Consider the following 26,896-nt stretch of genomic DNA (forward strand, 5'->3'; position numbering starts at 1 on the left):
CTCTGTCTCCAGCACATTCCCAGGTACAAAATTCCCAAAACACACTGCTTTCAGAGAGACACCATTGGGCCTGGCCTCTGTTTGAAAAGGGGTGACCCTCAGAGACTCCCCACAACCCCACGTTAAAGATCGGGCAACAATATCCCATGGTCTGACGTGTCCTCAACCTTTCAAGATATGAGCCAGGAATGTTCACGGCATTCCAGGCTGAACAGCATCACTCCCCCGCTCCAGGCATTCCGAGAATCCCCACAGTGTGGAGACGGGCCTGATGGCACATCGGATCCGCACCAACCCTCCAAAGAACATTCCTCCCCCCCCCCCAGACCCACCCCCAGACCCACCCTACAAACCTGCACCCTCCAACAGCAAACCCACCCTAACCTGCACATCCCTGGGCACTATGGGACAATTTCCCATGGCAATCCACCCTAACCTACACATCTTTGGACTGTGGGAGGAAACTGGAGCACCCAGAGGAAACCCACACAGACACGGGGAGAATGTACAAAACTCCACACAGAGAGTCGCCTGAGGGTGGGATTGAACCTGGGTCCCTGGCGCTGGGAGGCATCAGTGCTAACCACTGTGCCATCCCCTCATTACTGACCCTCCGACAGTGCAGCACTCCCTCAGCACTGACCCTCCGACAGTGCCGACTCCCTCAGCACTGACCCTCCGACAGTGCGGCACTCCCTCAACACTGGACCCTCCGACATTGTGGCACTGCCTCAGCACTGACCCTCTGACAGTGCCCACTCCCTCAGCACTGACCCTCTGATAGTGCGGTGCTCCCTCAGCACTGACCCTCCAACAGTGCCCACTCCCTCAGCACTGACCCTCCAACAGTGCGGCACTCCCTCAACACTGACCCTCCGACAGTGCCCACTCCCTCAGCACTGACCCTCCAACAGTGCGGCACTCCCTCAACACTGACCCTCCGACAGTGCCCACTCCCTCAGCTCTGACCCTCCGACAGTGCCCACTCCCTCAGCACTGACCCTCCGACAGTGCCCACTCCCTCAGCACTGACCCTCCGACAGTGCCCACTCCCTCAGTGCTGACCCTGTGTGAACGCCCTGTTTCTCTCTGAGCTGGGTTTTAGTAGCTGAAGGTATATGTCTTTGTTTTTCTCTGTACACAGTGTAGCCGTGCTGATTATTATATACTGTGGTTGAAGCAAACCCGGGAGAACACAGCTCAGTGTAATGTTGGTTTCCGATATCTGAAAGATGAGAAAGTCGTTCCTACCTACAAATGACTCACTCAGACTGACCAGTGAACCGAAACAGCGAACACGTCCAGACTCGAGGATAATCTGATAATCCTCACGATTATTGACTGAATTATAAATAAATTCACAGACTTGCACTCAGCAAAGATTAAAATAAACATTTATTTGTGACATTTACAATGCAGTGTTTGTATGATTTCATTCCCTTCAGCCAGAGACTCCTTGAACAGACCCCCCGTGATCCAGCACTCTCTGAGATCGCCTCCTGCAGCGTTCAGTACAGCCTCAGAGGGTCTGCACCTCCAATCTGTGTGTTCCTCAGTCCCTCCCACAGGAGAGACGAGCTCACTCTGCCTCAAGTCTGGGAGGGACTGGGGCTCACTCCTCCCCCGAGTCTGGGAGGGACTGGGGCTCACTCTCCCTCAGGCCTGGGAGGGACTGGGGCTCACTCTGCCTCGAGTCTGGGAGGGACTGGGCTCACTCTGCCTCGAGTCTGGGGAGGGACTGAGGCTCACTCTCCCTCGCGTCTGGGAGGGACTGGGACTCACTCTCCCTCGAGTCTGGAGGGACTGGGGATCACTCTCCCTCGAGTCTGGGAGGGACTGAGGCTCACTCTCCCTCGCGTCTGGGAGGGACTGGGACTCACTCTCCCCTCGAGTCTGGGAGGGACTGGGGATCACTCTCCCTCGAGTCTGGGAGGACTGAGGCTCACTCTCCCTCGCGTCTGGGAGGGACTGGGACTCACTCTCCCTCGAGTCTGGGAGGGACTGGGGCTCACTCTCTCTCGGGTCTGGGAGGGACTGGGGCTCACTCTCTCTCGGGTCTGGGAGGGACTGGGGCTCACTCTCCCTCGGGTCTGGGAGGGACTGGGGCTCACTCTCCCTCGGGTCTGGGAGACGGAGGGACTGGGGCTCACTCTGCCTCGAGTCTGGGAGACGGAGGGACTGGGGCTCACTCTCCCTTGAGCGTGGGAGATGGAATAGGAGGCTGAATGGCCTCCTTTTCCCGTGTAACAGGCTGGAGGAGGAGGGGCTGAATGGCCTCCTGATCCCGTGTAACATGCTGGAGGAGGGGGAAGGGATGAATGGCCTCCTGTTCCTGTGTAACAGGCTGGAGGAGGGGGGGGCTGAATGGCCTCCTGTTCCTGTGTAACAAGCTGGAGGAGGGAGAGGGGCCTGAATGGCCTCCTGTTCCTGTGTAACAAGCTGGAGGGGGGGGGGGGCTGAATGGCCTCCTGTTCCTGTTTAACAGGCTGGAGGAGGAGGAGGGGCTGAATGGCCTCCTGTTCCTGTTTAACAGGCTGGAGGAGGAGGAGGAGCTGAATGGCCTCCTGTTCCTGTGTAACAGGCTGGAGGAGCAGGAGGGGCTGAATGGCCTCCTGATCCCGTGTAACAGGCTGGAGGAGGAGGGGCTGAATGGCCTCCTGTTCCGACCTGACTGGTTTAGTATGGAATCACAGTGGGATAGAGGGAGAGAACTCAGTGGAACATTTGCTGGTTTCTCAGTCTCCGTGCGGATTAACACCTTTCCCCGTTCGGCATCTCCTTCCCCTCAGGGAGGGGCACGACAGGGAATTGGAGACAGCGTTGTGCAGTGGATCATTAATCACTGCCTCAGGGCTCTCAGGATGGGGGGGGGGGGTCACAATCAGACCGTCCCCACCCAGCTCCTCAGCAACTCCTCAAAACATCCACTCATTAATACACCACTAACCGGAGAGAGGGGGGGGAACAGGGAATTGGGTTAACCCCGTACTGTCCCTGTCCCTGGGAGTGTTTGATGGGGGGACAGTGTAGAGGGAGCTTTACTCTGTATCTAACCCCGTACTGTCCCTGTCCCTGTCCCAGGGAGTGTTTGATGGGGGGACAGTGTAGAGGCAGCTTTACTCTGTATCTAACCCCGTGCTGTCCCTGTCCCTGGGAGTGTTTGATGGGGGGACAGTGTAGAGGGAGCTTTACTCTGTCTCTAACCCCGTGCTGTCCCTGTCCCTGGGAGTGTTTGATGGGGGGACAGTGTAGAGGGAGCTTTACTCTGTATCTAACCCCGTACTGTCCCTGTCCCTGTCCCACGGAGTGTTTGATGGGGGACAGTGTAGAGAGAGCTTTACTCTGTATCTAACCCTGTGCTGTCCCTGTCCTGGGAGTGTTTGATGGGGAGGACAGTGTAGAGTGAGCTTTACTCTGTATCTAACCCTGTGCTGTCCCTGTCCCTGGGAGTGTTTGATGGGGGGACAGTGTAGAGGCAGCTTTACTCTGTATCAAACCCTGTGGTGTCCCTGTCCCTGGGAGTGTTTGATGGGGGGACAGTGTAGAGGGAGCTTTCCTCTGTATCGAACCCTGTGGTGTCCCTGTCCCTGGGAGTGTTTGATGGGGGGACAGTGTAGAGGGAGCTTTACTCTGTATCGAACCCCGTGCTGTCCCTGTCCCTGGGAGTGTTTGATGGGGGGACAGTGTAGAGGGAGCTTTACTCTGTATCTAACCCCGTGCTGTCCCTGTCCCTGGGAGTGTTTGACGGGGGGACAGTGTAGAGAGAGCTTTACTCTGTATCTAACCCCGTGCTGTCCCTGTCCCTGGGGGTGTTTGCTGGGGGGGACAGTGTAGAGGGAGCTTTACTCTGTATCTAACCCCGTGCTGTCCCTGTCCCTGGGAGTGTTTGATGGGGGACAGTGTAGAGAGAGCTTTACTCTGTATCTAACCCCGTGCTGTCCCTGTCCCTGGGAGTGTTTGATGGGGGGACAGTGTAGAGAGAGCTTTACTCTGTATCTAACCCCGTGCTGTCCCTGTCCCTGGGAGTGTTTGATGGGGGACAGTGTAGAGAGAGCTTTACTATGTATCTAACCCCGTGCCGTCCCTGTCCCTGGGAGTGTTTGATGGGGGGACAGTGTAGAGAGAGCTTTACTCTGTGTCTAACCCCGTGCTGTCTCTGTCCCTGGGAGTGTTTGATGGGGGGACAGTGTAGAGGGAGCTTTACTCTGTGTCTAACCCCGTGCCGTCCCTGTCCCTGGGAGTGTTTGATGGGGGGACAGTGTAGAGGGAGCTTTACTCTGTGTCAAACCCCGTGCTGTCCCTGTCCCTGGGAGTGTTTGATGGGGGGACAGTGTAGAGGGAGCTTTACTCTGTGTCTAACCCCGTGCTGTCTCTGTCCTTGGGAGTGTTTGATGGGGGGACAGTGTAGAGGGAGCTTTACTCTGTGTCAAACCCCGTGCTGTCTCTGTCCCTGGGAGTGTTTGATGGGGGGACAGTGTAGAGGGAGCTTTACTCTGTGTCTAACCCCGTGCCGTCCCTGTCCCTGGGAGTGTTTGATGGGGGGACAGTGTAGAGGGAGCTTTACTCTGAGTCTAACCCCGTGCTGTCTCTGTCCCTGGGAGTGTTTGATGGGGGGACAGTGTAGAGGGAGCTTTACTCTGTGTCTAACCCCGTGCTGTCTCTGTCCCTGGGAGTGTTTGATGGGGGTACAGTGTAGAGGGAGCTTTCCTCTGTGTCTAACCCCGTGCCGTCCCTGTCCCTGGGAGTGTTTGATGGGGGGACAGTGTAGAGGAAGCTTTACTCTGTGTCTAACCCCGTGCTGTCTCTGTCCCTGGGAGTGATTGATGGGGGGGACAGTGTAGAGGGAGCTTTACTCTGTATCTAACCCCGTGCTGTCCCTGTCCCTGGGAGTGTTTGATGGGGGGACAGTGTAGAGGGAGCTTTACTCTGTATCGAACCCTGTGGTGTCCCTGTCCCTGGGAGTGTTTGATGGGGAGACAGTGTAGAGAGAGCTTTACTCTGTATCTAACCCCGTGCTGTCCCTGTCCCTGGGGGTGTTTGCTGGGGGGGACAGTGTAGAGGGAGCTTTACTCTGTATCTAACCCCGTGCTGTCCCTGTCCCTGGGAGTGTTTGATGGGGGGACAGTGTAGAGAGAGCTTTACTATGTATCTAACCCCGTGCTGTCCCTGTCCCTGGGGGTGTTTGATGGGGGGGACAGTGTAGAGAGAGCTTTACTCTGTATCTAACCCCGTGCTGTCCCTGTCCCTGGGAGTGTTTGATGGGGGGACAGTGTAGAGGAAGCTTTACTCTGTATCTAACCCCGTGCTGTCCCTGTCCCTGGGAGTGTTTGATGGGGGGACAGTGTAGAGGGAGCTTTACTCTGTATCGAACCCTGTGCTGTCCCTGTCCCTGGGAGTGTTTGATGGGGGGGACAGTGTAGAGGGAGCTTTACTCTGTATATAACCCCGTGCTGTCCCTGTCCCTGGGAGTGTTTGATGGGGGGACAGTGTAGAGGGAGCTTTACTCTGTATCTAACCCCGTGCTGTCCCTGTCCCTGGGAGTGTTTGATGGGGGGACAGTGTAGAGGGAGCTTTACTCTGTATCGAACCCTGTGCTGTCCCTGTCCCTGGGAGTGTTTGATGGGGGGACAGTGTAGAGGGAGCTTTACTCTGTATCTAACCCCGTGCTGTCCCTGTCCCTGGGAGTGTTTGATGGGGGGACAGTGTAGAGAGAGCTTTACTCTGTATCTAACCCTGTGCTGTCCCTGTCCCTGGGAGTGTTTGATGGGGGGACAGTGTAGAGGGAGCTTTACTCTGTATCTAACCCTGTGCTGTCCCTGTCCCTGGGAGTGTTTGATGGGGGACAGTGTAGAGGGAGCTTTACTCTGTATCTAACCCCGTGCTGTCCCTGTCCCTGGGAGTGTTTGATGGGGGGGACAGTGTAGAGGGAGCTTTACTCTGTATATAACCCCGTGCTGTCCCTGTCCCTGGGAGTGTTTGATGGGGGACAGTGTAGAGGGAGCTTTACTCTGTATCTAACCCCGTGCTGTCGCTGTCCCTGGGAGTGTTTGATGGGGGGTCAGTGTAGAGGGAGCTTTACTCTGTATCTAACCCCGTGCTGTCCCTGTCCCTGGGAGTGTTTGATGGGGGGACAGTGTAGAGCGAGCTTTACTCTGTATCAAACCCCGTGCTGTCCCTGTCCCTGGGAGTGTTTGATGGGGGGACAGTGTAGAGGGAGCTTTACTCTGTGTCTAACCCCGTGCCGTCCCTGTCCCTGGGAGTGTTTGATGGGGGGACAGTGTAGAGGGAGCTTTACTCTGTGTCTAGCCCCGTGCTGTCTCTGTCCCTGGGAGTGTTTGATGGGGGACAGTGTAGAGGGAGCTTTACTCTGTATCTAACCCCGTGCTGTCCCTGTCCCTGGGAGTGTTTGATGGGGGACAGTGTAGAGGGAGCTTTACTCTGTGTCTAACCCCGTGCTGTCTCTGTCCCTGGGAGTGTTTGATGAGGGGACAGTGTAGAGGGAGCTTTACTCTGTGTCTAACCCCATGCTGTCTCTGTCCCTGGGAGTGTTTGATGGGGGACAGTGTAGAGGGAGCTTTACTCTGTGTCTAACCCCGTGCTGTCTCTGTCCCTGGGAGTGTTTGATGGGGGACAGTGTAGAGGGAGCTTTACTCTGTATCTAACCCCGTGCTGTCCCTGTCCCTGGGAGTGTTTGATGGGGGACAGTGTAGAGGGAGCTTTACTCTGTGTCTAACCCCGTGCTGTCTCTGTCCCTGGGAGTGTTTGATGAGGGGACAGTGTAGAGGGAGCTTTACTCTGTGTCTAACCCCGTGCTGTCTCTGTCCCTGGGAGTGTTTGATGGGGGACAGTGTAGAGGGAGCTTTACTCTGTGTCTAACCCCGTGCTGTCTCTGTCCCTGGGAGTGTTTGATGGGGGACAGTGTAGAGGGAGCTTTACTCTGTGTCTAACCCCGTGCTGTCTCTGTCCCTGGGAGTGTTTGATGGGGGACAGTGTAGAGGGAGCTTTACTCTGTATCTAACCCCGTGCTGTCCCTGTCCCTGGGAGTGTTTGATGGGGGACAGTGTAGAGGGAGCTTTACTCTGTGTCTAACCCCGTGCTGTCTCTGTCCCTGGGAGTGTTTGATGAGGGGACAGTGTAGAGGGAGCTTTACTCTGTGTCTAACCCCGTGCTGTCTCTGTCCCTGGGAGTGTTTGATGGGGGACAGTGTAGAGGGAGCTTTACTCTGTGTCTAACCCCGTGCTGTCTCTGTCCCTGGGAGTGTTTGATGGGGGACAGTGTAGAGGGAGCTTTACTCTGTGTCTAACCCCGTGCTGTCTCTGTCCCTGGGAGTGTTTGATGGGGGACAGTGTAGAGGGAGCTTTACTCTGTGTCTAACCCCGTGCTGTCTCTGTCCCTGGGAGTGTTTGATGGGGGACAGTGTAGAGGGAGCTTTACTCTGTGTCTAACCCCGTGCTGTCTCTGTCCCTGGGAGTGTTTGATGGGGGACAGTGTAGAGGGAGCTTTACTCTGTATCTAACCCCGTGTTGTCCCTGTCCCTGGGAGTGATTGATCCATTTCACTGAAAAATTGACCAGAAACTCACCAGGACCCACCACATTAACCCAGCGGCTCCAAGAGCAGGTCAGAGGCTGGGAATCCTGCAGCGAGTAACTCCCCTCCTGACTCCCCCCAAAGCCTGTCCCACCATCGACAAGGCCCAAGGCAGGAGGGTGAGGGAATACTCCCCACTTGCCCCTGGGTGGGGGCAGCTCCAACAACACTCGAGAAGCTCGACACCATCCAGGGACAAAGCAGCCCCCACACCCACAAACATCCCCTCGCTCCCTCCACCGACCCTCAGTAACAGCAGTGTGTACCATCCCCTCCCTCCCCCCCCCACCGACCCTCAGTAACTGCAGTGTGTACCATCCCCTCCCTCCCCCCCCCACCGACCCTCAGTAACTGCAGTGTGTACCATCCCCTCCCTCCCCCCCGACCCTCAGTAACTGCAGTGTGTACCATCCCCTCCCTCCCCCACCGACCCTCAGTAACTGCAGTGTGTACCATCCCCTCCCTCCCCCCCACCGACCCTCAGTAACTGCAGTGTGTACCATCCCCTCCCCCCCCCCACCGACCCTCAGTAACTGCAGTGTGTACCATCCCCTCCCTCCCCCCCACCGACCCTCAGTAACAGCAGTGTGTACCATCCCCTCCCTCCTCCCCCCACCGACCCTCAGTAACTGCAGTGTGTACCATCTACAAGATGCCCTGCAGAAACTCACCAAAGATCCTCAGGCAGCACCTTCCAAACCCATGGTCACTTCCATCGAGAAGGACAAGGGGCAGCCGGTACATGGGAACAACACCCCCCCACCCCCCCACCTGCAAGTTCCCCTCCGAGCCCCCTCACCCTCCCGACTTGGAAATCTATCGGCCGTTCCTTCCTGGGTCAGAATCCTGGGATTCCCTCCCTCAGGGACATTGTGGGTCTACCCTACAGCACATGGACTGCAGTGGGTCAGGGAGGCAGCTCACCCCCACCTTCTCAAGGGGGGGGCAACTAGGGACGGGGCGATAAATACTGGTCCTTACTCTCAATGCTCACGTGTCATGAAGATTTCAGTTTGGAACCAATGCGGAGATTAACTGGGAGTCCTTTCCTGCGGATAATTGGGCTGACTGGGAATCATTAAAGGAAAGCATTCAGATTGTCAAAAATGTGTAATTAGGAGCCAGAGAGGAACTAGATTAGCAGCCTCCTGAAAACCCATGACACAGCTGATGAGCATCTCCCAGTGTTTCAGGCGAGGAGATGTTACTGGGGAAACCAGGTTGCTCCAGCCCAGTAGCTGAGGAGGGTTGTCGTCATGTGTTTGTTCGAGAGCAGATACACAGACACACGCACACATCATCACCGCTGGGACCAGGGAGTGAACAAAGAGCTCATCCCACAACCACCCTCTACCCTGACCCCTCACAAATCCCCACCACAAAATTCCTGACCATCTCCCATCTTCTGGACCATGGGATCTGGGTCGTCAGCAGCTCAACTGAAAGCCATTCACCTCGACGTTAACGGGAAGAGACAGAAGGTGAGTCAGTCCGATGTTCCATCTCCCCGTGTGTGTCTCTCTCTCTTATTGTGGGTGTGTGTGTGTGGGTCTGTGTGTATGTGTGAGTGTGTGTCTGTATGAGAGTGTGAGTGTGTAAGTGTGAGTGTGTGTGTGAGTGTGTGTGCATGAATGTGTGAGTGTGTGTGTGTGTGTGTGGGGTCTGTGTGTGTGAGTGTGTGTGTTTGTGTGAGAGTGTGTGTATATATGTGTGTTTGTGAGTGTGTATGTGTGTTTGTATGAGAGTGTGAGTGTGTGTGTTTGTGTGTGTGAGAGTGTGTGTTTGTGTGAGAGTGTGTGTGGATGTGTGAGAGTGTGTGTGGGTGTGTGTGTGTGTTTGTGTGAGATTGTGTTTGTGTGAGAGTGTGTTTGTGTGAGAGTGTGTGTATTTGTGTGAGAGTGTGTGTATTTGTGTGAGAGTGTGTGTATATGTGTGTTTGTGTGTGAGTGTGTGTGTGTTTGTGTGAGTGTGTGTGTTTGTGTGAGTGTGTCTGTTTGTGTGAGTGTGTGTGTGTATGTGTGAGTGTGTGTGTGTGGGTGTGTGTGAGTGTGTGTGTGTGAGTGTGTGTGTGTGTGTGAGTGTGTGTATGTGTGTTTGTGTGAGTGTGTGTGAGTGTGTGTGTGTGTGTGTGAGTTTGTGTGAGTGTGTGTGTGTATGTGTGAGTGTGTGTGTGTGGGTGTGTGTGAGTGTATGTGTGTGTGTGAGTGTGTGTGTGAGTGTGTTTGTGTGAGTGTGTGTGAGTGTGTGTGTGTTTGTGTGAGTGTGTGTGAGTGTGTGTGTGAGTGTGTGTGTGTATGTGTGAGTGTGTGTGTGTGGGTGTGTGTTAGTGTGTGTGTGTTTGTGTGTGTGTGTTTGTGTGAGAGTGTGTGTATATATGTGTGTTTGTGAGTGTGTATGTGTGTTTGTATAAAATTGTGTGTGTATATGTGAGTGTGATTGTGTGTGTGTGTTTGTGTTTGTGTGAGTGTGTGTATGTGTTTGTGTGAGTGTGTGTGTGTATGTGTGAGTGTGTGTGTTTGTGTGAGTGTGTGTGTGTGTTTATGTGTGTGTGTGTATATGTGTGAGTGTGTGTGTGTTTGTGTGAGTGTGTGTGTGTATGTGTGAGTATGTGGGTGTGTGTGTGTGTTTGTGTGTGTGTGTGAGAGTGTGAGAGTGTGTGTGTATGTGTGAGTGTGCGTGTGTGTTTGTGTCTGAGTGTGTGTGTGTGTTTGTCTGTGTGTGTGTTTGTGTGAGTGTATGTGTGTGTGTGTGAGTGTGTGTGGGTGTGAGTGTGTGTTTGTGTGTGTGCGTTTGTGTGTTTGTGTTTGTGTTTGTGTGTGAGTGTGTGTGTGTGTGTGGGTGTGAGTGTGTGTTTGTGTGTGTGCGTTTGTGTGTTTGTGTTTGTGTTTGTGTGTGAGTGTGTGTGTGTGAGTGTGTGTGTGTGTGTGTGTTTGTGTGTGTGTGTCTGTTTGAGACTCTGTCTTCATTTCCTCCCTCGTACTATCCCATTCTCTCCCAGTGTCTCTCCCACTGTCTCTCCCAGTGTCTCTCCCAGTGTCTCTCCCAGTGTCTCTCCCACTGTCTCTCCCAGTGTCTCTCCCAGTGTCTCTCCCACTGTCTCTCCCACTGTCTCTCCCAGTGTCTCTCCCAGTGTCTCTCCCACTGTCTCTCCCAGTGTCTCTCCCAGTGTCTCTCCCAGTGTCTCTCCCACTGTCTCTTCCACTGTCTCTCCCAGTGTCTCGCCCACTGTCTCTCCCAGTGTCTCTCCCACTGTCTCTCCCACTGTCTCTCCCAGTGTCTCTCCCAGTGCACCAATCACATTCTGTCTCTGCTTTAATGTCGTCCTATATGTGTGTCTTTCTTTCTCTCTCTCACTCTCGCCCTCTCTCTTTATCCTTCTCCCTCTCTCCCTTCTCTCTCATTCTCTCTCTCCTCCCTTCGCCTTCTCTTTCTTTCTCTCTCCCTCTTTCTCTCTCCATCTCTCTCTCTCCTCCCTCTCTCTATCTCTCTCTCCCTCTCCCCCTCTCTCCTTTCTCTCCCTCTTCCTCCCCCTTCCACTCTCTCTCCTTCTCTCTCCCCCTCTCTCCACTCTCTCCCTCTCTCTTCCCCCACCTCCTCTCTCTCTCTCTCTCTCTCCTTCTCTCTCTGCTTCTCTTTGTGCTCACTCTGACACACAGGCTGTCTGAAGGTCAGAGACTCATCAAACACATACAGGAGAGAGAGAGCACAAGACTGAACTGACCCACTCCCAATCTTTATGTGGCTGAGTTCACGACCCATTTATTTCTAAGCAAAACTGTGTAGAGGGAGCTTTACTCTGTATCTAACCCCGTGCTGTCCCTGTCCCTAGGAGTGGTTGATGGGGGACAGTGTAGAGAGAGCTTTACTCTGTATCTAACCCCGTGCTGTCCCTCTCCCTGGGAGTGTTTGATGGGGGACAGTGTAGAGGCAGCTTTACTCTGTATCTAACCCTGTGCTGTCCCTGTCCCTAGGAGTGTTTGATGGGGGACAGTGTAGAGGGAGCTTTACTCTGTATCTAACCCCGTGCTGTCCCTGTCCTTGGGAGTGTTTGATGGGGGGACAGTATAGAGAGAGCTTTACTCTGTATCTAACCCCGTGCTGTCCCTGTCCCTGGGGGTGTTTGATGGGGGGACAGTGTAGAGGGAGCTTTACTCTGTATCTAACCCCGTGCTGTCCCTGTCCCTGGGGGTGTTTGATGGGGGGGACAGCATAGAGTGGGTTTTGCATTCACTCTCGGGTGAAACATTTACTGCCCCCATCCCGGGTTGCCCCCCCCCCCCCCCCTTGAGAAGGTGGGGGTGAGCTGCCTCCCTGACCCACTGCAGTCCATGTGCTGGAGGGTAGACCCACAATGTCCCTCAGGGAGAGAATCCCAGGATTCTGACCCAGGAAGGAACGGCCGATAGATTTCCAAGTCGGGATGGTGAGGGGCTCGGAGGGGAACTTGCCGGGGGGGGGGTGTTCCCTTGTACCTGCTGCCCCTTGTCCTTCTAGATGGAAGTGGCCTTGGGGGGGAGGGAGGGGATGGTACACACTGCTGTTACTGAGGGTCGGTGGGGGGGAGGGAGGGGATGGTACACACTGCTGTTACTGAGGGTCGGTGGGGGAGGGAGGGGATGGTACACACTGCTGTTACTGAGGGTCGGTGGGGGGGAGGGAGGGGATGGTACACACTGCTGTTACTGAGGGTCGGTGGGGGGGAGGGAGGGGATGGTACACACTGCAGTTACTGAGGGTCGGTGGGGGGGGAGGGAGGGGATGGTACACACTGCTGTTACTGAGGGTCGGTGGGGGGGAGGGAGGGGATGGTACACACTGCTGTTACTGAGGGTCGGTGGGGGGGAGGGAGGGGATGGTACACACTGCTGTTACTGAGGGTCGGTGGGGGGAGGGGATGGTACACACTGCAGTTACTGAGGGTCGGTGGGGGGAGGGAGGGGATGGTACACACTGCAGTTACTGAGGGGGGGGGGGGAGGGAGGGGATGGTACACACTGCAGTTACTGAGGGTCGGTGGGGGGGGGAGGGAGGGGATGGTACACACTGCTGTTACTGAGGGTCGGTGGGGGGAGGGAGGGGATGGTACACACTGCAGTTACTGAGGGTCGGTGGGGGGAGGGAGGGGATGGTACACACTGCAGTTACTGAGGGTCGGTGGGGGGGGGAGGGAGGGGATGGTACACACTGCAGTTACTGAGTTTCGGTGGGGGGAGGGAGGGGATGGTACACACTGCAGTTACTGAGGGTCGGTGGGGGGGGGAGGGAGGGGATGGTACACACTGCTGTTACTGAGGGTTGGTGGGGGGGAGGGAGGGGATGGTACACACTGCTGTTACTGAGGGCCGGTGGGGGGAGGGAGGGGATGGTACACACTGCTGTTACTGAGGGTCGGTGGGGGGAGGGAGGGGATGGTACACACTGCTGTTACTGAGGGTCGGTGGGGGGAGGGAGGGGATGGTACACACTGCTGTAACTGTGCGTCGTTGGTGGGGAGGGAGGGAGCGAGGGGATGTTTGTGGGTGCGGGGGCTGCTTTGTCCCTGGATGGTGTCGAGCTTCTCGAGTGTTGTTGGAGCTGCCCCCATCCAGGGGCAAGTGGGGAGTATTCCCTCACCTCCTGCCTTGGGCCTTGTCGATGGTGGGACAGGCTTTGGGGGGGAGTCAGGAGGGGAGTTACTCGCTGCAGGATTCCCAGCCTCTGACCTGCTCTTGGAGCCGCTGGGTTGATGTGGTGGGTCCAGTTGGGATTCTGGTCAATGGTAACCCCCAGGATGTTGTTAGTGGGGCGATTCGGTGATGGTATCACCATTGAATGTTAAGGGGTGGTGGTTCGACTGTCTCTTATTGGAGATGGTCATGTGAATGTTACTTTCTATGTCTCAGCTCAAGGTGCTGGAAGTTATGAGGCAGAGCAATGGACTGGCTGTCTTCACAGTAAGGGATTAGATTAGATTAGATTACTTACAGTATGGAAACAGGCCCTTCGGCCCAACAAGTCCACACCGCCCCGCCGAAGCGCAACCCACCCATACCCCAACATCTACCCCTTACCTAACACTACGGGCAATTTAGCACGGCCAATTCACCTGACCTGCACATCTTTGGACTGGATTTCAGATATCACGATGTTACTCTGCAATAGTTTTTGAGTTTTGTTGAGACCGTCCGTCCTATTCCCTCAGAATGAGGTCAGGGATGGTTCTCCCCTGTGGTTGGTTCCCTCCCGACCTGCCGCAAACCCAGTCTCACAGCAACGTCCTTCAGGACCCGACCGGCTCCACCAGTAACGCTGTGTCTGAGCCACTCTCGATGGTGGGACGTTGAAATCACCCACATCCAGAGTGCGTTCTGTGCCCTGGCCACCCTCAGTGCTTCCTCCAAGTGTTTGGTCAACATGGAGGAGGATGGATTTATCGGCCGAGGGAGGGTCTGACGTGGTGATCAGCAGGAGGTTTCCTTGGCCGTGCTTAACCTGAAGCCACCGCACTGCATGGGGCCTGGGGTCAATGTTGAGGACTCCCAGGGTCACTCCCTCCTGACTGTATCCCACTGCACAGCCTCCTCGAACAGGAGATATCCAGGGATAGTGATGGTGTGGTCTGGGACTGTGTCTGTAGGGTACAATTCTGTGAGTATGACTGTTTCAGGCTGTTCTTGACGGATCTGTGAGACAGCTCTCATGACGTTGGCATTAGTGCCCAGGCATTCGTGAGGGGGGGACCCCTCAGACAGGACTGCGTCTGACAGTGTCTTTTCCAAGTACCTCAGTCGACGTGGGGTAACCTCTCTGGTTTCAGTTCTTTTTGACTTCTCCTGTCGTAACTGGCACAAATCTCGGCCAGAGGACAGTTGAGAGTCACTGTGGGTCTGGAGTCACCTGTAGGCCAGCCTGTATAAGGGTGGCAGGTTTCCCTGCCTGTGGGAAGGATTCTGTCCACATAAGAAACAGCAGGAGATTCGCGTGCACAGCCCAGACAGTCCCACCAACCAACCAGATCCATCCATGGACTCCACCTATGTTTCTCACTGACCCAGAGAGGCTGCCAGCATTATCAAAGACCTCTCCCACCCCCGGCAATAATCTCTCCCGGCAGGCGGAAGACATCGAAGGTTAGGCACATGTCCCAACGTATTCAAGAGCAGCTTCTTCCCTGTCGTTGTTAGTCTCCTGGACAAGACTTTCAAATTTCAAGTTGAGAGTGTGGTGCTGGAAAAGCACAGCAGTTCAGGCAGCATCCGAGGGGCAGGAGAATCGACGTTTCGGGCAGGAGCCCTTCATCAGGAATAGAGGCTGGGAGCCTCCGGGGTGGAGCGATAAATGGGAAGGGGGTGGGGGGTGGGGAGGAGGGAGCTGAGAGAGAGGAATAGGTGAATGGGGGGGTGGGGGTAAAGGTGATAGGTCAGAGGGGAGGCTGGAGTGGATAGATGGGAAGGGGGATAGGCAGGTAGGACAGGTCACGGGGGCGGTGCTGAGCTGGAAGGTTGGAACTAGGGTGAGGTGGGGGAAGGGGAAATGAGGAAGCTGTTGAAGTCCACATTGATGCCCTGGGATTGAAGTGTTCCGAGGCGGAAGATGAGGCGTTCTTCCTCCAGGCGTCTGGTGGTGAGGGAGCGGCGGTGAAGGAGGCCCAGGACCTCCATGTCCTCGGCAGAGTGAGTTGATCTCACTTTGTGTGCACCCTCTCTGCAGGTGTTTACCTCGCTCTGTCCTATCGCCCTGTGGTGTTTGTATGGTCTGGTCTGTCTATGCTGCACAGGAAACAAAACTCTTCACTGTACTTAGGGACACGTGATAATCATAAATCAAATCGAATTGTTGTGGGGAAAATCACCAGCCTTGGAGTCAGAGTCAGGGTTCAGTGACAGAGTTTATGGCACAAGGAAATACCGGAACTCCAGGGAGAGAGACACCAACAGTGGCAGGGGGGTGGGGATCAGCTGCGAGTCTTCTCTCAATCAGGAGAACATGGCAACATACTTTTGTACAGTTTGTGATATAATGGGTCAGGGATGTGGTTATAGTCTCTGTAACATTGTTTGTTTGCTGGAAACATGACAGAACCGCTGATAGTTCCGGTTCACTCATTGGCAGTTCCAGCGCAGCCTTTGTTAATTTCAGCGCAGACATTGTCAGTTTCCGTGTCGGACCTTGTCGGTTTCAGTGTCTGTGTGGACATCCACTGCTGTAGTAATGGCCGCTAATCGATCTTGCTGAGAAAGATGGTTACTGCAGCCCTGGCTATTCGCACTTGGTATTGAGTCCATATCAAAGTGTTCGCGTTTCTATCCAAGGTGTTGGCTGGACCCAGATACTTCGGCAGGCAGTATACACCACTCATGTATATTCTCTCCCCCCACCCGCTTTAAACTAATCGACTGCGTTGTGAGTGCATTGTGCTGGCAATCTGGTGGCCCCAAGCAGTGTCTGTGTTTGCTCTGCTGTCTCTCTCTCCACATTGTGGTCCGGCGGCCATCTTATGCGTCAAGTGGCCAACTGATGACTCGGCGGCCATTTTGTGTGTCTGTGCGCTTGGTATCACTGTGCCCCGTACCATCTCCCACTTCAAAATCAAATCAAATCCCCACGAGGGAAACAGGTCAGTGTTGATTAAAAAAAAACTCTAAAGTTATATGACAGCTGCTCATTTGAATTTTAATTCAAGGCTTTCATAAAGAATTCTGATTCGACGAGTCCGTGTGAAGCCAGTTCAGTATGTGGGGACACTGGCGAGGTCCCTGTGTCATTAGCCAAGCTTAGAGTGGTGCTGGAAAAGCACAGACAGGACAGGCAGCATCCGAGGGGCAGGAACATCGATGTTTCGGGCAAAAGCCCTTCATCAGGAATTCCTCTAGTCTCGATTCTGACCTCCAGCATCTGCAGAGCCCACTTTCACCTCCTGTGTCCTGACCTTACCCTGAATGTGACGTCTTGTTGGAGCAGCTGCTGATGTCTTTCTGTTAGAAGACCACCCTCACTCACCCCCCGCCCCCCCCCCCGCCCATCCCCACTCCCGCCCCCACCCTTCCCACTGGCCAGCCCAACGTCACAGGAGTACTTCCACTGGGCCAAAGGGCTGGTCAACCGTGGGGTGCATCACCTTTCAGGCTTGAAGCCAATCCTCAGTGTAACTGCTCAAGGAATCAGCACCAGAGGGAGTGGACAGCTCCCCGGGGGGTCAGTCACTCAAAGCTGAAGTGGGACACTCGGTTTGTGTGTCACAGTCATTGAGTCACAGAGACGTACGGCAGGGAAACAGACCCTTCGGCCCAACCCGTCCATGCTGACCCAGATATCCCAACCCAATCTAGTCCCACCTGCCAGCACCCGGCCCATATCCCCCCAAACCCCTTCCTATTCATGTCCCCATCCAGATGCCTTTTAAATGCTGTCATTGTACCAGCCTCCACCACATCCTCTGGCAGCTCATTCCATACACGTACCACCCTCTGGGTGGAAAAGTTGCCCCTTAGGACCCTTTTATATCTTTCCCCTCTCACCCTAAACCTATGCCCTCGAGTTCTGGACTCCCCCACCCCCAGGGAAAAGACCTTGTCTATTTACCCTATCCATGTCCCTCATGATTTTATAAACCTCTATAAGGTCACCCCTCAGCCTTCGACGCTCCAGGGAAAACAGCCCCAGCCTGTTCAGCCTCTCCCTGTAGCTCAAACCCTCCAAACTCCTTGTAAATCTTTTCTGAACCCTTTCAGGTTTAGTTCACTCTGAACGTTAAATTTAATCCTTTCTCGAACCCACAAGAAGTGTATTGCTTTGAATCAGACGGAATGGGTGGGAACGTTGCTAATGTAAGAAACTCGGGTCACGGTGGGGTGGGGGGGGAACGTAAACTCTGCTTTCACTGCGCTGATGCTGCCAGACCTGCTGAGTTTCTCCAGCCAGTTTTGGTTGTGTAACAAACGAGGGAATTCCATGGGCACGATCATTTCTTAGAGTTCAGACTGAATCTGCCGAGTGACATTCCTACAGTGTGGAAGCAGGCCATTCGGCACATCGAATCCATACAATTTCCCACGGCCAATCCACCCTAACCTGCACATCCCTGGACACTATGGGACAATTTCCCACGGCCAATCCACCCTAACCTGCACATCCCTGGGCACTATGGGACAATTTCCCATGGCCAATCCACCCTAACCTGCACATCCCTGGGCACTATGGGACAATTTCCCATGGCCAATCCACCCTAACCTGCACATCCCTGGACACTATGGGACAATTTCCCATGGCCAATCCACCCTAACCTGCACATCCCTGGGCACTATGGGACAATTTCCCATGGCCAATCCACCCTAACCTGCACATCCCTGGGCACTATGGGACAATTTCCCATGGCCAATCCACCCTAACCTGCACATCCCTGGACAGTACGGGACAATTTCCCATGGCCAATCCACCCTAACCTGCACTTCCCTGGGCACTATGGGACAATTCCCCATGGAAAATCCACCCTAACCTGCACATCCCTAGGCACTATGGGACAATTCCCCATGGCCAATCCACCCTAACCTGCACATCCCTGGACACTATGGGACAATTCCCCATGGCCAATCCACCCTGACCTGCACATCTTTGGACTGTGGGAGGAAACCGGAGCACCCGGAGGAAACCCCACACAGACACGGGCAGAATGTTCAAACTCCACACGGAGAGTCGCCCGAGGGTGGGATTGAACCTGGGTACCTTGTCCTTTAGGGCAGCAGTGCTAACCACTGAGCCACCGTGCTGTCCCATGGGCTTGGTTGGTGCTTCTGTTAGACAGAGGTGGGGACTGTAGCTGCTGGAGATTAGAGTCAAGATTGGAGTGGTGCTGGAAAAGCACAGCAGGTCAGGCAGCATCTGAGGAGCAGGAGAATCGACATTTCCGTCAAAAGCCCTTCATCAGGAATTCTGTTGACCAATTTGGAATGTGGATGTGAGAGAACTCCACTCAACGACAGCTTTGGGGTTGTTTGATCGGAAGGAGACCAGTTCTTACCCTCGGTCAGGAGGGAGAACCTGAGACCGAGTGAAGTGAACCTCCGAGGGTAAACCATCGAGCTGTGTGTCTCTCTATCTCTCCATCTGTCCGTCCCGGATGTCAAAGGTAACAGCAAATCCAGCTCCTCCTCAATCCTCTCATCCACCTTTCCCTGCAAATCCCATTCTCCTGGTCGAGGGTGTAGGAAACGTCCAGGGTTTTCAATGCCTCAATACTCAGCCAAAAGGGTGAACTCTGATAGTGTCAGGAAGGAATGGAAAATAGTTTGAGTGAAACTGGAAGAGAGCAATGAGATACCAACCCCAAACCCTGTCCTCTGAGTTGGTGCTATTGAACTGTGTAACCCCTGCTCTAGGTTTCCCACAAAGTCCGTGTCTCAATGTGTGTTTGTAAACACCTCCCTCTCTGAAGATGATATGAGGAGGAAGGTTAATCAGTGACTTCAGGAATGTTTACAAATGCAAGCATCACACCCTTGTACGACATATTCCAGAACATTCCAGGAGGGGGATCCCTTTTGATGGGATCTCAGTGCACCTGAGACAGTTCAACAAATCTCTCTGTTCTGTCAACAGATTTGGACACTTCGTCCCTCAGAAAACAGCTAATCCTTGAATGGCCTTGAAAAATGTCGATCAAAATGCACAGTCAGCGCCTGTAGTGGATATAAAACTGATTGTACAATTTGAGGCTGAGCTGAGCATTTATAATGACCTCAGCCGTATTATCCATCAAAGCAGGTTGGCCACAAAGGGATCTTCTCACACTGCAGCACAAGATCTACATTAGTTCAGGGCTACACCAGATGGTCTGTCAATTGGTCTGACAGAGAAAGTTCCTTCATATGGACTGACAGCTTCAATGAGCGACACAAATTTACGTTTATTTGGTTTCATTGTAGGTGATCTTCAGTTGCCTTTCAAGCCGCTCCGATATCCGGGAAACCATCTCTGTAGCAGCTGGGGCCTTTAGGTCAGTCTCTGCAACTTCACCACTTGCTCAATGTCTCCAAGCTCAGGGAACCTCACCTCCCTATCTCTGTCACACCCTCCAGCCCCTACACCCCCTCCCTATCTCTGTCACACCCTCCCACCCCAACACACCCTCCCTATCTCTGTAACCCCCTCCAACCCCACACCCCCTCCCTATCTCTGTAATTCCCGAGCCCCAAAACCACCTCCCTATCTCTGTCACACCCTCCAACCCCAACACATCCTCCCTATCTCTGTAACCCCCTCCAGCCCCTACACCCCCACCCTATCTCTGTAACCCCCTCCAGCCCCTACACCCCCTCCCTATCTCTGTCACACCCTCCAACCCCAACACATCCTCCCTATCTTGGTAACCCCCACCAGCCCCTACACCCCCTCCCTATCTCTGTAACTCCCTCCAGCCCATAAATCCCCTCCCTATCTCTGTAACCCCCTCCAGCTCCTACACCCCCTCCCTATCTCTGTAACCCCCTCCAGCCCCTACACCCCCTCCCTATCTCTGTAACCCCCTCCAGCCCCTACACACCCTCCCTATCTCTGTAACCCCCTCCAGCCTCTACACCCCCTCCCTATCTCTGTAACCCCCTCCAGCCCCTACACCCCCTCCCTATCTCTGTAACCCCCTCCAGCCCCTACACCCCCTCCCTATCTCTATAACCCTCTCCAGCCCCTACATCCCCTCCCTATCTCTGTAACCCCCTCCAGCCCCTACACCCCCTCCCTATCTCTGTAACCCCCTCCAGCCCCTACACACCCTCCCTATCTCTGTATGAGTCAGTGCCGCAGTTTCCAAGTGTCAGTGCTGAGGGAGTGCCGCACTGTTGGAGGGTCAGTGCTGAGGGAGTGGGCACTGTCGGAGGGTCAGTGCTGAGGGTGTGCCGCACTGTCGGAGGGTCAGTGCTGAGGGAGTGGGCACTGTCGGAGGGTCAGTGCTGAGTGAGTGGGCACTGTCGGAGGGTCAGTGCTGAGGGAGTGGGCACTGTCGGAGGGTCAGTGCTGAGGGAATGTCGCACTGTCGGAGGGTCAGTGCTGAGGGAGTGCCGCACTGTCGGAGGGTCAGTGCTGAGGGAGTGGGCACTGTCAGAGGGTCAGTGCTGAGGGAGTGGGCACTGTCGGAGGGTCAGTGCTGAGGGAGTGCTGCACTGTCAGAGGGTCAGTGCTGAGGGAGTGGGCACTGTCGGAGGGTCAGTGCTGAGGGAGTGTTGAAAGGCGCTAACTAAATGCATGTGTACCTGTGGTTCTTTTTTGCAGAGGGGAGCCAGTGGCTTTGTTCGATTCAGTTGGTAATCTGATCGGGATCGACCCTGAGATGCCAGAGAACAGCGAGAGGTAAGACAGAGGATGTGAGCCAGCATACCCCTGGACAGTCAGTGTGTCTGTGAGACAGACACCGAGGGGGGGGGTGGGGGAGGGAAAGGCCTCACCCTCTCAGACACCTGAGTACACAGTGGGATCCCACAGAGACTGTGTGGCAACATACAGGTGTGTGATCGTCGTAGTTAGATTTGCAGGAGGCCCTTCAGCCCCTCAAACCTGCTCCCCGTTCAATAATGACATTACTGATGTTTCATATTCCACATGTCCCAATTTTCCCCGATAATTTTTGATTCCCTGCCTTTTCCAATGATATCCACCACTGTATTAAAAACGTTCCACAGCCCCAAACCCATTGCCTGCACAGACAGACTCCCAAAGTCACACATCCCTCTGCGAGACAACGAAATCGCCTCATCTCTGTCCTGAAAGAGCTCCCCGGGATTTTAACACAGACCCACCCACACGAGGAAGCGTCCCTTCCCCATCCATCCTGATGAAGGGGCTCAGTGTCGTATACACTTCAGTCAGCTCCCCCCCCCCCCCCCCGCTCCCCACTGCCAAACCTCTCCAGTGAAAAGAAGCCCAGTCTGTCTAACCTTCCCTCGTAAGTCAATTCACTCATTCCAGTTTTGTGAAACGCCTCTACACTGCCTCCAATGTATTTACCTCCCCAAATACAAAGACCCGAACTCTACACCGTATTTGAGATGGGACTAGATAAGTTTACAATATCTGGTGGGCACCGAAGTGTTGGGCTGAAGGGTTAGTTTCTCTGTTGTATATCTCTATGACTCTGTCTTCTCCTGTTAATGTCTTGACAACTTTAACTCGATCACCCCTTAACCTTCTCAATTTGAGGGAAAACATGTCTAATAGCCTCTCATTGTAACTTAACCCCTGAAATGTAGGTGTCACTTTTCCTGAGCTTGAAACATTAGCCTCAGACCCAACCTTCTCACATCCAAGTTGAATCTAATATTCAAACATGATACCAAAAGGTGCGCCCACTCAGTAATTCATTCATCAGACAGCCACATCATACAAAGCTGGGCTGGACGGAGGAAGGCATCGGAAATGCTGGAGAAACTCAGCAGATCAGGCAGGATCAGCAGCAAGAGAGAGAAAGCTGAATTAACACACGGTTCTCCGGAGAGAATCTGGATTGGCACAGTCACTGATGAGGGGGGAGAGTGTACACGGGGCTGTGGGAGGGGGGTAAATGGGTGGGGAGGGTCAGTGAGGAGGGGGAGAGTGTACACGGGGCTGTGGGAGGGGGGTAAATGGGTGGGGAGGGTCAGTGAGGGGGGGAGAGTGTACACGGGGCTGTGGGAGGGGGGTAAATGGGTGGGGAGGGTCAGTGAGGGGGGGGGAGAGTGTACACGGGGCTGTGGGAGGGGGGTAAATGTGTGGGGAGGGTCAGTGAGGGGGGGAGAGTGTACACGGGGCTGTGGGAGGGGGGTAAATGGGTGGGGAGGGTCAGTGAGGAGGGGGAGAGTGTACACGGGGCTGTGGGAGGGGGGTAAATGGGTGGGGAGGGTCAGTGAGGGGGGGGAGAGTGTACACGGGGCTGTGGGAGGGGGGTAAATGGGTGGGGAGGGTCAGTGAGGGGGGGGAGAGTGTACACGGGGCTGTGGGAGGGGGGTAAATGGGTGGGGAGGGTCAGTGAGGGGGGGGAGAGTGTACACGGGGCTGTGGGAGGGGGGTAAATGGGTGGGGAGGGTCAGTGAGGGGGGGGAGAGTGTACACGGGGCTGTGGGAGGGGGGTAAATGTGTGGGGAGGGTCAGTGAGGGGGGGGAGAGTGTACACGGGGCTTTGGGAGGGGGGTAAATGGGTGGGGAGGGTCAGTGAGGGGGGGGAGAGTGTACACGGGGCTGTGGGAGGGGGGTAAATGGGTGGGGAGGGTCAGTGAGGAGGGGGGAGAGTGTACACGGGGCTGTGGGAGGGGGGTAAATGGGTGGGGAGGGTCAGTGAGGAGGGGAGGGTCAGTGAGGAGGGGAGAGTGTACACGGGGCTGTGGGAGGGGGGTAAATGGGTGGGGAGGGTCAGTGAGGGGGGGGGAGAGTGTACACGGGGCTGTGGGAGGGGGGTAAATGGGTGGGGAGGGTCAGTGAGGAGGGGGAGAGTGTACACGGGGCTGTGGGAGGGGGGTAAATGGGTGGGGAGGGTCAGTGAGGAGGGGGGAGAGTGTACACGGGGCTGTGGGAGGGGGGTAAATGGGTGGGGAGGGTCAGTGAGGGAGGGGGAGAGTGTACACGGGGCTGTGGGAGGGGGGTAAATGGGTGGGGAGGGTCAGTGAGGGGGGGAGAGTGTACACGGGGCTATGGGGAGGGTAAATGGGTGGGGAGGGTCAGTGAGGAGGGGGAGAGTGTACACGGGGCTGTGGGAGGGGGGTAAATGGGTGGGGAGGGTCAGTGAGGGGGGAGGAGAGAGCACACGGGGCTGTGGGAGGGGGGTAAATGGGTGGGGAGGGTCAGTGAGGGGGGGAGAGTGTACACGGGGCTATGGGGAGGGTAAATGGGTGGGGAGGGTCAGTGAGGAGGGGGAGAGTGTACACGGGGCTGTGGGAGGGGGGTAAATGGGTGGGGAGGGTCAGTGAGGGGGGGGAGAGTGTACACGGGGCTGTGGGAGGGGGGTAAATGGGTGGGGAGGGTCAGTGAGGAGGGGAGAGTGTACACGGGGCTGTGGGGGCGTGTGGGAGATATTGTGAGAAGTAAACTCCGAATGTGAACAAATTTATATTCACTTAACAAATCTAATATCTTCCAACTGTTTTCAGATTCCCGTATAAGGTCATCGTTCAGGGTGATCCTCGAGCAGGTAAGAGACATTGCCTCCACACTGGAATATTTGAGGGCAGCAGTGAACATAGGAACCAGCGGAACAATATTCCCAAATCAGAGTCAGCAACTAATCAGGGAACACCGCACTGTCGGAGGGTCAGTGCTGAGGGAGTGGGCACTGTCGGAGGGTCAGTGCTGAGGGAGTACCGCACTGTTGGAGGGTCCGTGCTGAGGGAGTGGGCACTGTCGGAGGGTCAGTGATGAGGGAGTGGGCACTGTCGGAGGGTCAGTGCTGAGGAGTGGGCACTGTCGGAGGGTCAGTGCTGAGGAAGTGGGCACTGTCGGAGGGTCAGTGCTGTGGGAGTACCGCACTGTTGGAGGGTCCGTGCTGAGGGAGTGGGCACTGTCGGAGGGTCAGTGCTGAGGGAGTACCGCACTGTTGGAGGGTCCGTGCTGAGGGAGTGGGCACTGTTGGAGGGTCAGTGCTGAGGGAGTGGGCACTGTCGGAGGGTCAGTGATGAGGGAGTGCCGCAGTGTCGGAGGGTCAGTGCTGAGGGACTGGGCACTGTCAGAGGGTCAGTGCTGAGGGAGCGCCGCACTGTCGGAGGGTCAGTACTGAGGGAGTGGGCACTGTCGGAGGGTCAGTGCTGAGGGAGTGCCGCACTGTCGGAGGGTCAGTGCTGATGGAGTGGGCACTGTCGGAGGGTCAGTGCTGAGGGACTGGGCACTGTCAGAGGGTCACTGCTGAGGGAGTGGGCACTGTTGGAGGGTCAGTGATGAGGGAGTGCCGCAGTGTCGGAAGGTCAGTGCTGAGGGACTGGGCACTGTCGGAGGGTCAGTGCTGAGGGAGCACCGCACTGTCGGAGGGTCAGTACTGAGGGAGTGGGCACTGTCGGAGGGTCAGTGCTGAGGGAGAGGGCACTGTCGTATGGTCAGTGCGAAGGGAGTGGGCACTGTCGGAGGGTCAGTGCTGGGGGAGTGCTGCACTGTCGGAGGGTCAGTGTTGAGGGAGAGCCGCACTGTCGGAAGGTCAGTGCTGAGGGAGAGGGCACTGTTGGAGGGTCAGTGCTGAGGGAATGCCGCACTGTTGGAGGGTCAGTGCTGATGGAGTGGGCACTGTCGGAGGGTCAGTGCTGAGGGAGTGGGCACTGTCAGAGGGTCAGTACTGAGGGAGTGCCGCACTGTCGGAGGGTCAATGCTGAGGGAGTGGGCACTGTCGGAGGGTCAGTGCTGAGGGAGTGGGCACTGTTGGAGGGTCAGTGCTGAGGGAGTGGGCACTGTCGAGGGTCAGTGATGAGGGAGTGCCGCAGTGTCGGAAGGTCAGTGCTGAGGGACTGGGCACTGTCAGAGGGTCAGTGCTGAGGGAGCGCCGCACTGTCGGAGGGTCAGTACTTAGGGAGTGGGCACTGTCGGAGGGTCAGTGCTGAGGGAGTGGGCACTGTCAGAGGGTCAGTGCTGAGGGAGTGCTGCACTGTCGGAGGGTCAGTGCTGATGGAGTGCCGCACTGTCAGAGGGTCAGTGCTGATGGAGTGGGCACTGTCGGAGGGTCAGTGCTGAGGGAGTGGGCACTGTCGGAGGGTCAGTGCTGAGGGAGAGGGCACTGTCGTAGGGTCAGTGCTGATGGAGTGCCGCACTGTCGGAGGGTCAGTGCTGATGGAGTGGGCACTGTCGGAGGGTCAGTACTGAGGGAGTGGGCACTGTCGGAGGGTCAGTGCTGAGGGAGAGGGCACTGTCGTAGGGTCAGTGCTAAGGGAGTGGGCACTGTCGGAGGGTCAGTGCTGAGGGAGTGCTGCACTGTCGGAGGGTCAGTGCTGAGGGAGAGCCGCACTGTCGGAGGGTCAGTGCTGAGGGAGAGGGCACTGTTGGAGAGTCAGTGCTGAGGGGAGTGCCGCACTGTTGGAGGGTCAGTGCTGATGGAGTGGGCACTGTCGGAGGGTCAGTGCTGAGGGACTGGGCACTGTCGGAGGGTCAGTGCTGAGGGAGCGCCGCACTGTCGGAGGGTCAGTGCTGAGGGAGTGCCGCACTGTCGGAGGGTCAGTGCTGATGGAGTGGGCACTGTCGGAGGGTCAGTGCTGAGGGACTGGGCACTGTCAGAGGGTCACTGCTGAGGGAGTGGGCACTGTTGGAGGGTCAGTGATGAGGGAGTGCCGCAGTGTCGGAAGGTCAGTGCTGAGGGACTGGGCACTGTCGGAGGATCAGTGCTGAGGGAGCACCGCACTGTCGGAGGGTCAGTACTGAGGGAGTGGGCACTGTCGGAGGGTCAGTGCTGAGGGAGAGGGCACTGTCGTATGGTCAGTGCGAAGGGGAGTGGGCACTGTCGGAGGGTCAGTGCTGGGGGAGTGCTGCACTGTCGGAGGGTCAGTGTTGAGGGAGAGCCGCACTGTCGGAAGGTCAGTGCTGAGGGAGAGGGCACTGTTGGAGGGTCAGTGCTGAGGGAATGCCGCACTGTTGGAGGGTCAGTGCTGATGGAGTGGGCACTGTCGGAGGGTCAGTGCTGAGGGAGTGGGCACTGTCAGAGGGTCAGTACTGAGGGAGTGCCGCACTGTCGGAGGGTCAATGCTGAGGGAGTGGGCACTGTCGGAGGGTCAGTGCTGAGGGAGTGGGCACTGTTGGAGGGTCAGTGCTGAGGGAGTGGGCACTGTCGAGGGTCAGTGATGAGGGAGTGCCGCAGTGTCGGAAGGTCAGTGCTGAGGGACTGGGCACTGTCAGAGGGTCAGTGCTGAGGGAGCGCCGCACTGTCGGAGGGTCAGTACTTAGGGAGTGGGCACTGTCGGAGGGTCAGTGCTGAGGGAGTGGGCACTGTCAGAGGGTCAGTGCTGAGGGAGTGCTGCACTGTCGGAGGGTCAGTGCTGATGGAGTGCCGCACTGTCGGAGGGTCAGTGCTGATGGAGTGGGCACTGTCGGAGGGTCAGTGCTGAGGGACTGGGCACTGTCAGAGGGTCAGTGCTGAGGGAGTGGGCACTGTCGGAGGGTCAGTGATGAGGGAGTGCCGCAGTGTCGGAGGGTCAGTGCTGAGGGAGCACCGCACTGTCGGAGGGTCAGTACTGAGGGAGTGGGCACTGTCGGAGGGTCAGTGCTGAGGGAGAGGGCACTGTCGTAGGGTCAGTGCTAAGGGAGTGGGCACTGTCGGAGGGTCAGTGCTGAGGGAGTGGGCACTGTCGGAGGGTCAGTGCTGAGGGACTGGGCACTGTCAGAGGGTCAGTGCTGAGGGAGCGCC

At 56.0% G+C, this 26,896-nt stretch overlaps 2 protein-coding genes across 2 annotated transcripts in view; one reads left to right on the top strand and one right to left on the bottom strand.

Annotated features, from left to right (window-relative positions):
• LOC140458744 (von Willebrand factor A domain-containing protein 7-like) overlaps positions 1–8,891 on the bottom strand; it is a 50,779-nt gene extending 41,888 nt beyond the window's left edge. The window contains exon 1 of the mRNA XM_072553403.1: positions 8,799–8,891. Within this exon, the coding sequence (XP_072409504.1) occupies positions 8,799–8,891 (93 nt within the window). The remainder of the gene's footprint in view (positions 1–8,798) is intronic.
• Positions 8,788–26,896, top strand: part of LOC140458745 (high affinity cGMP-specific 3',5'-cyclic phosphodiesterase 9A-like) — a 25,322-nt gene continuing 7,213 nt past the window's right edge. The window contains exons 1-4 of the mRNA XM_072553404.1: positions 8,788–9,071; positions 19,491–19,561; positions 20,833–20,910; positions 23,676–23,835. Coding sequence (XP_072409505.1) covers positions 9,003–9,071; positions 19,491–19,561; positions 20,833–20,910; positions 23,676–23,835 — 378 coding nt within the window. The 5' untranslated portion in view covers positions 8,788–9,002. The remainder of the gene's footprint in view (positions 9,072–19,490; positions 19,562–20,832; positions 20,911–23,675; positions 23,836–26,896) is intronic.

Source organism: Chiloscyllium punctatum, chromosome 34, assembly GCF_047496795.1.
Source record: "Chiloscyllium punctatum isolate Juve2018m chromosome 34, sChiPun1.3, whole genome shotgun sequence".
Taxonomy (NCBI): domain Eukaryota; kingdom Metazoa; phylum Chordata; class Chondrichthyes; order Orectolobiformes; family Hemiscylliidae; genus Chiloscyllium; species Chiloscyllium punctatum.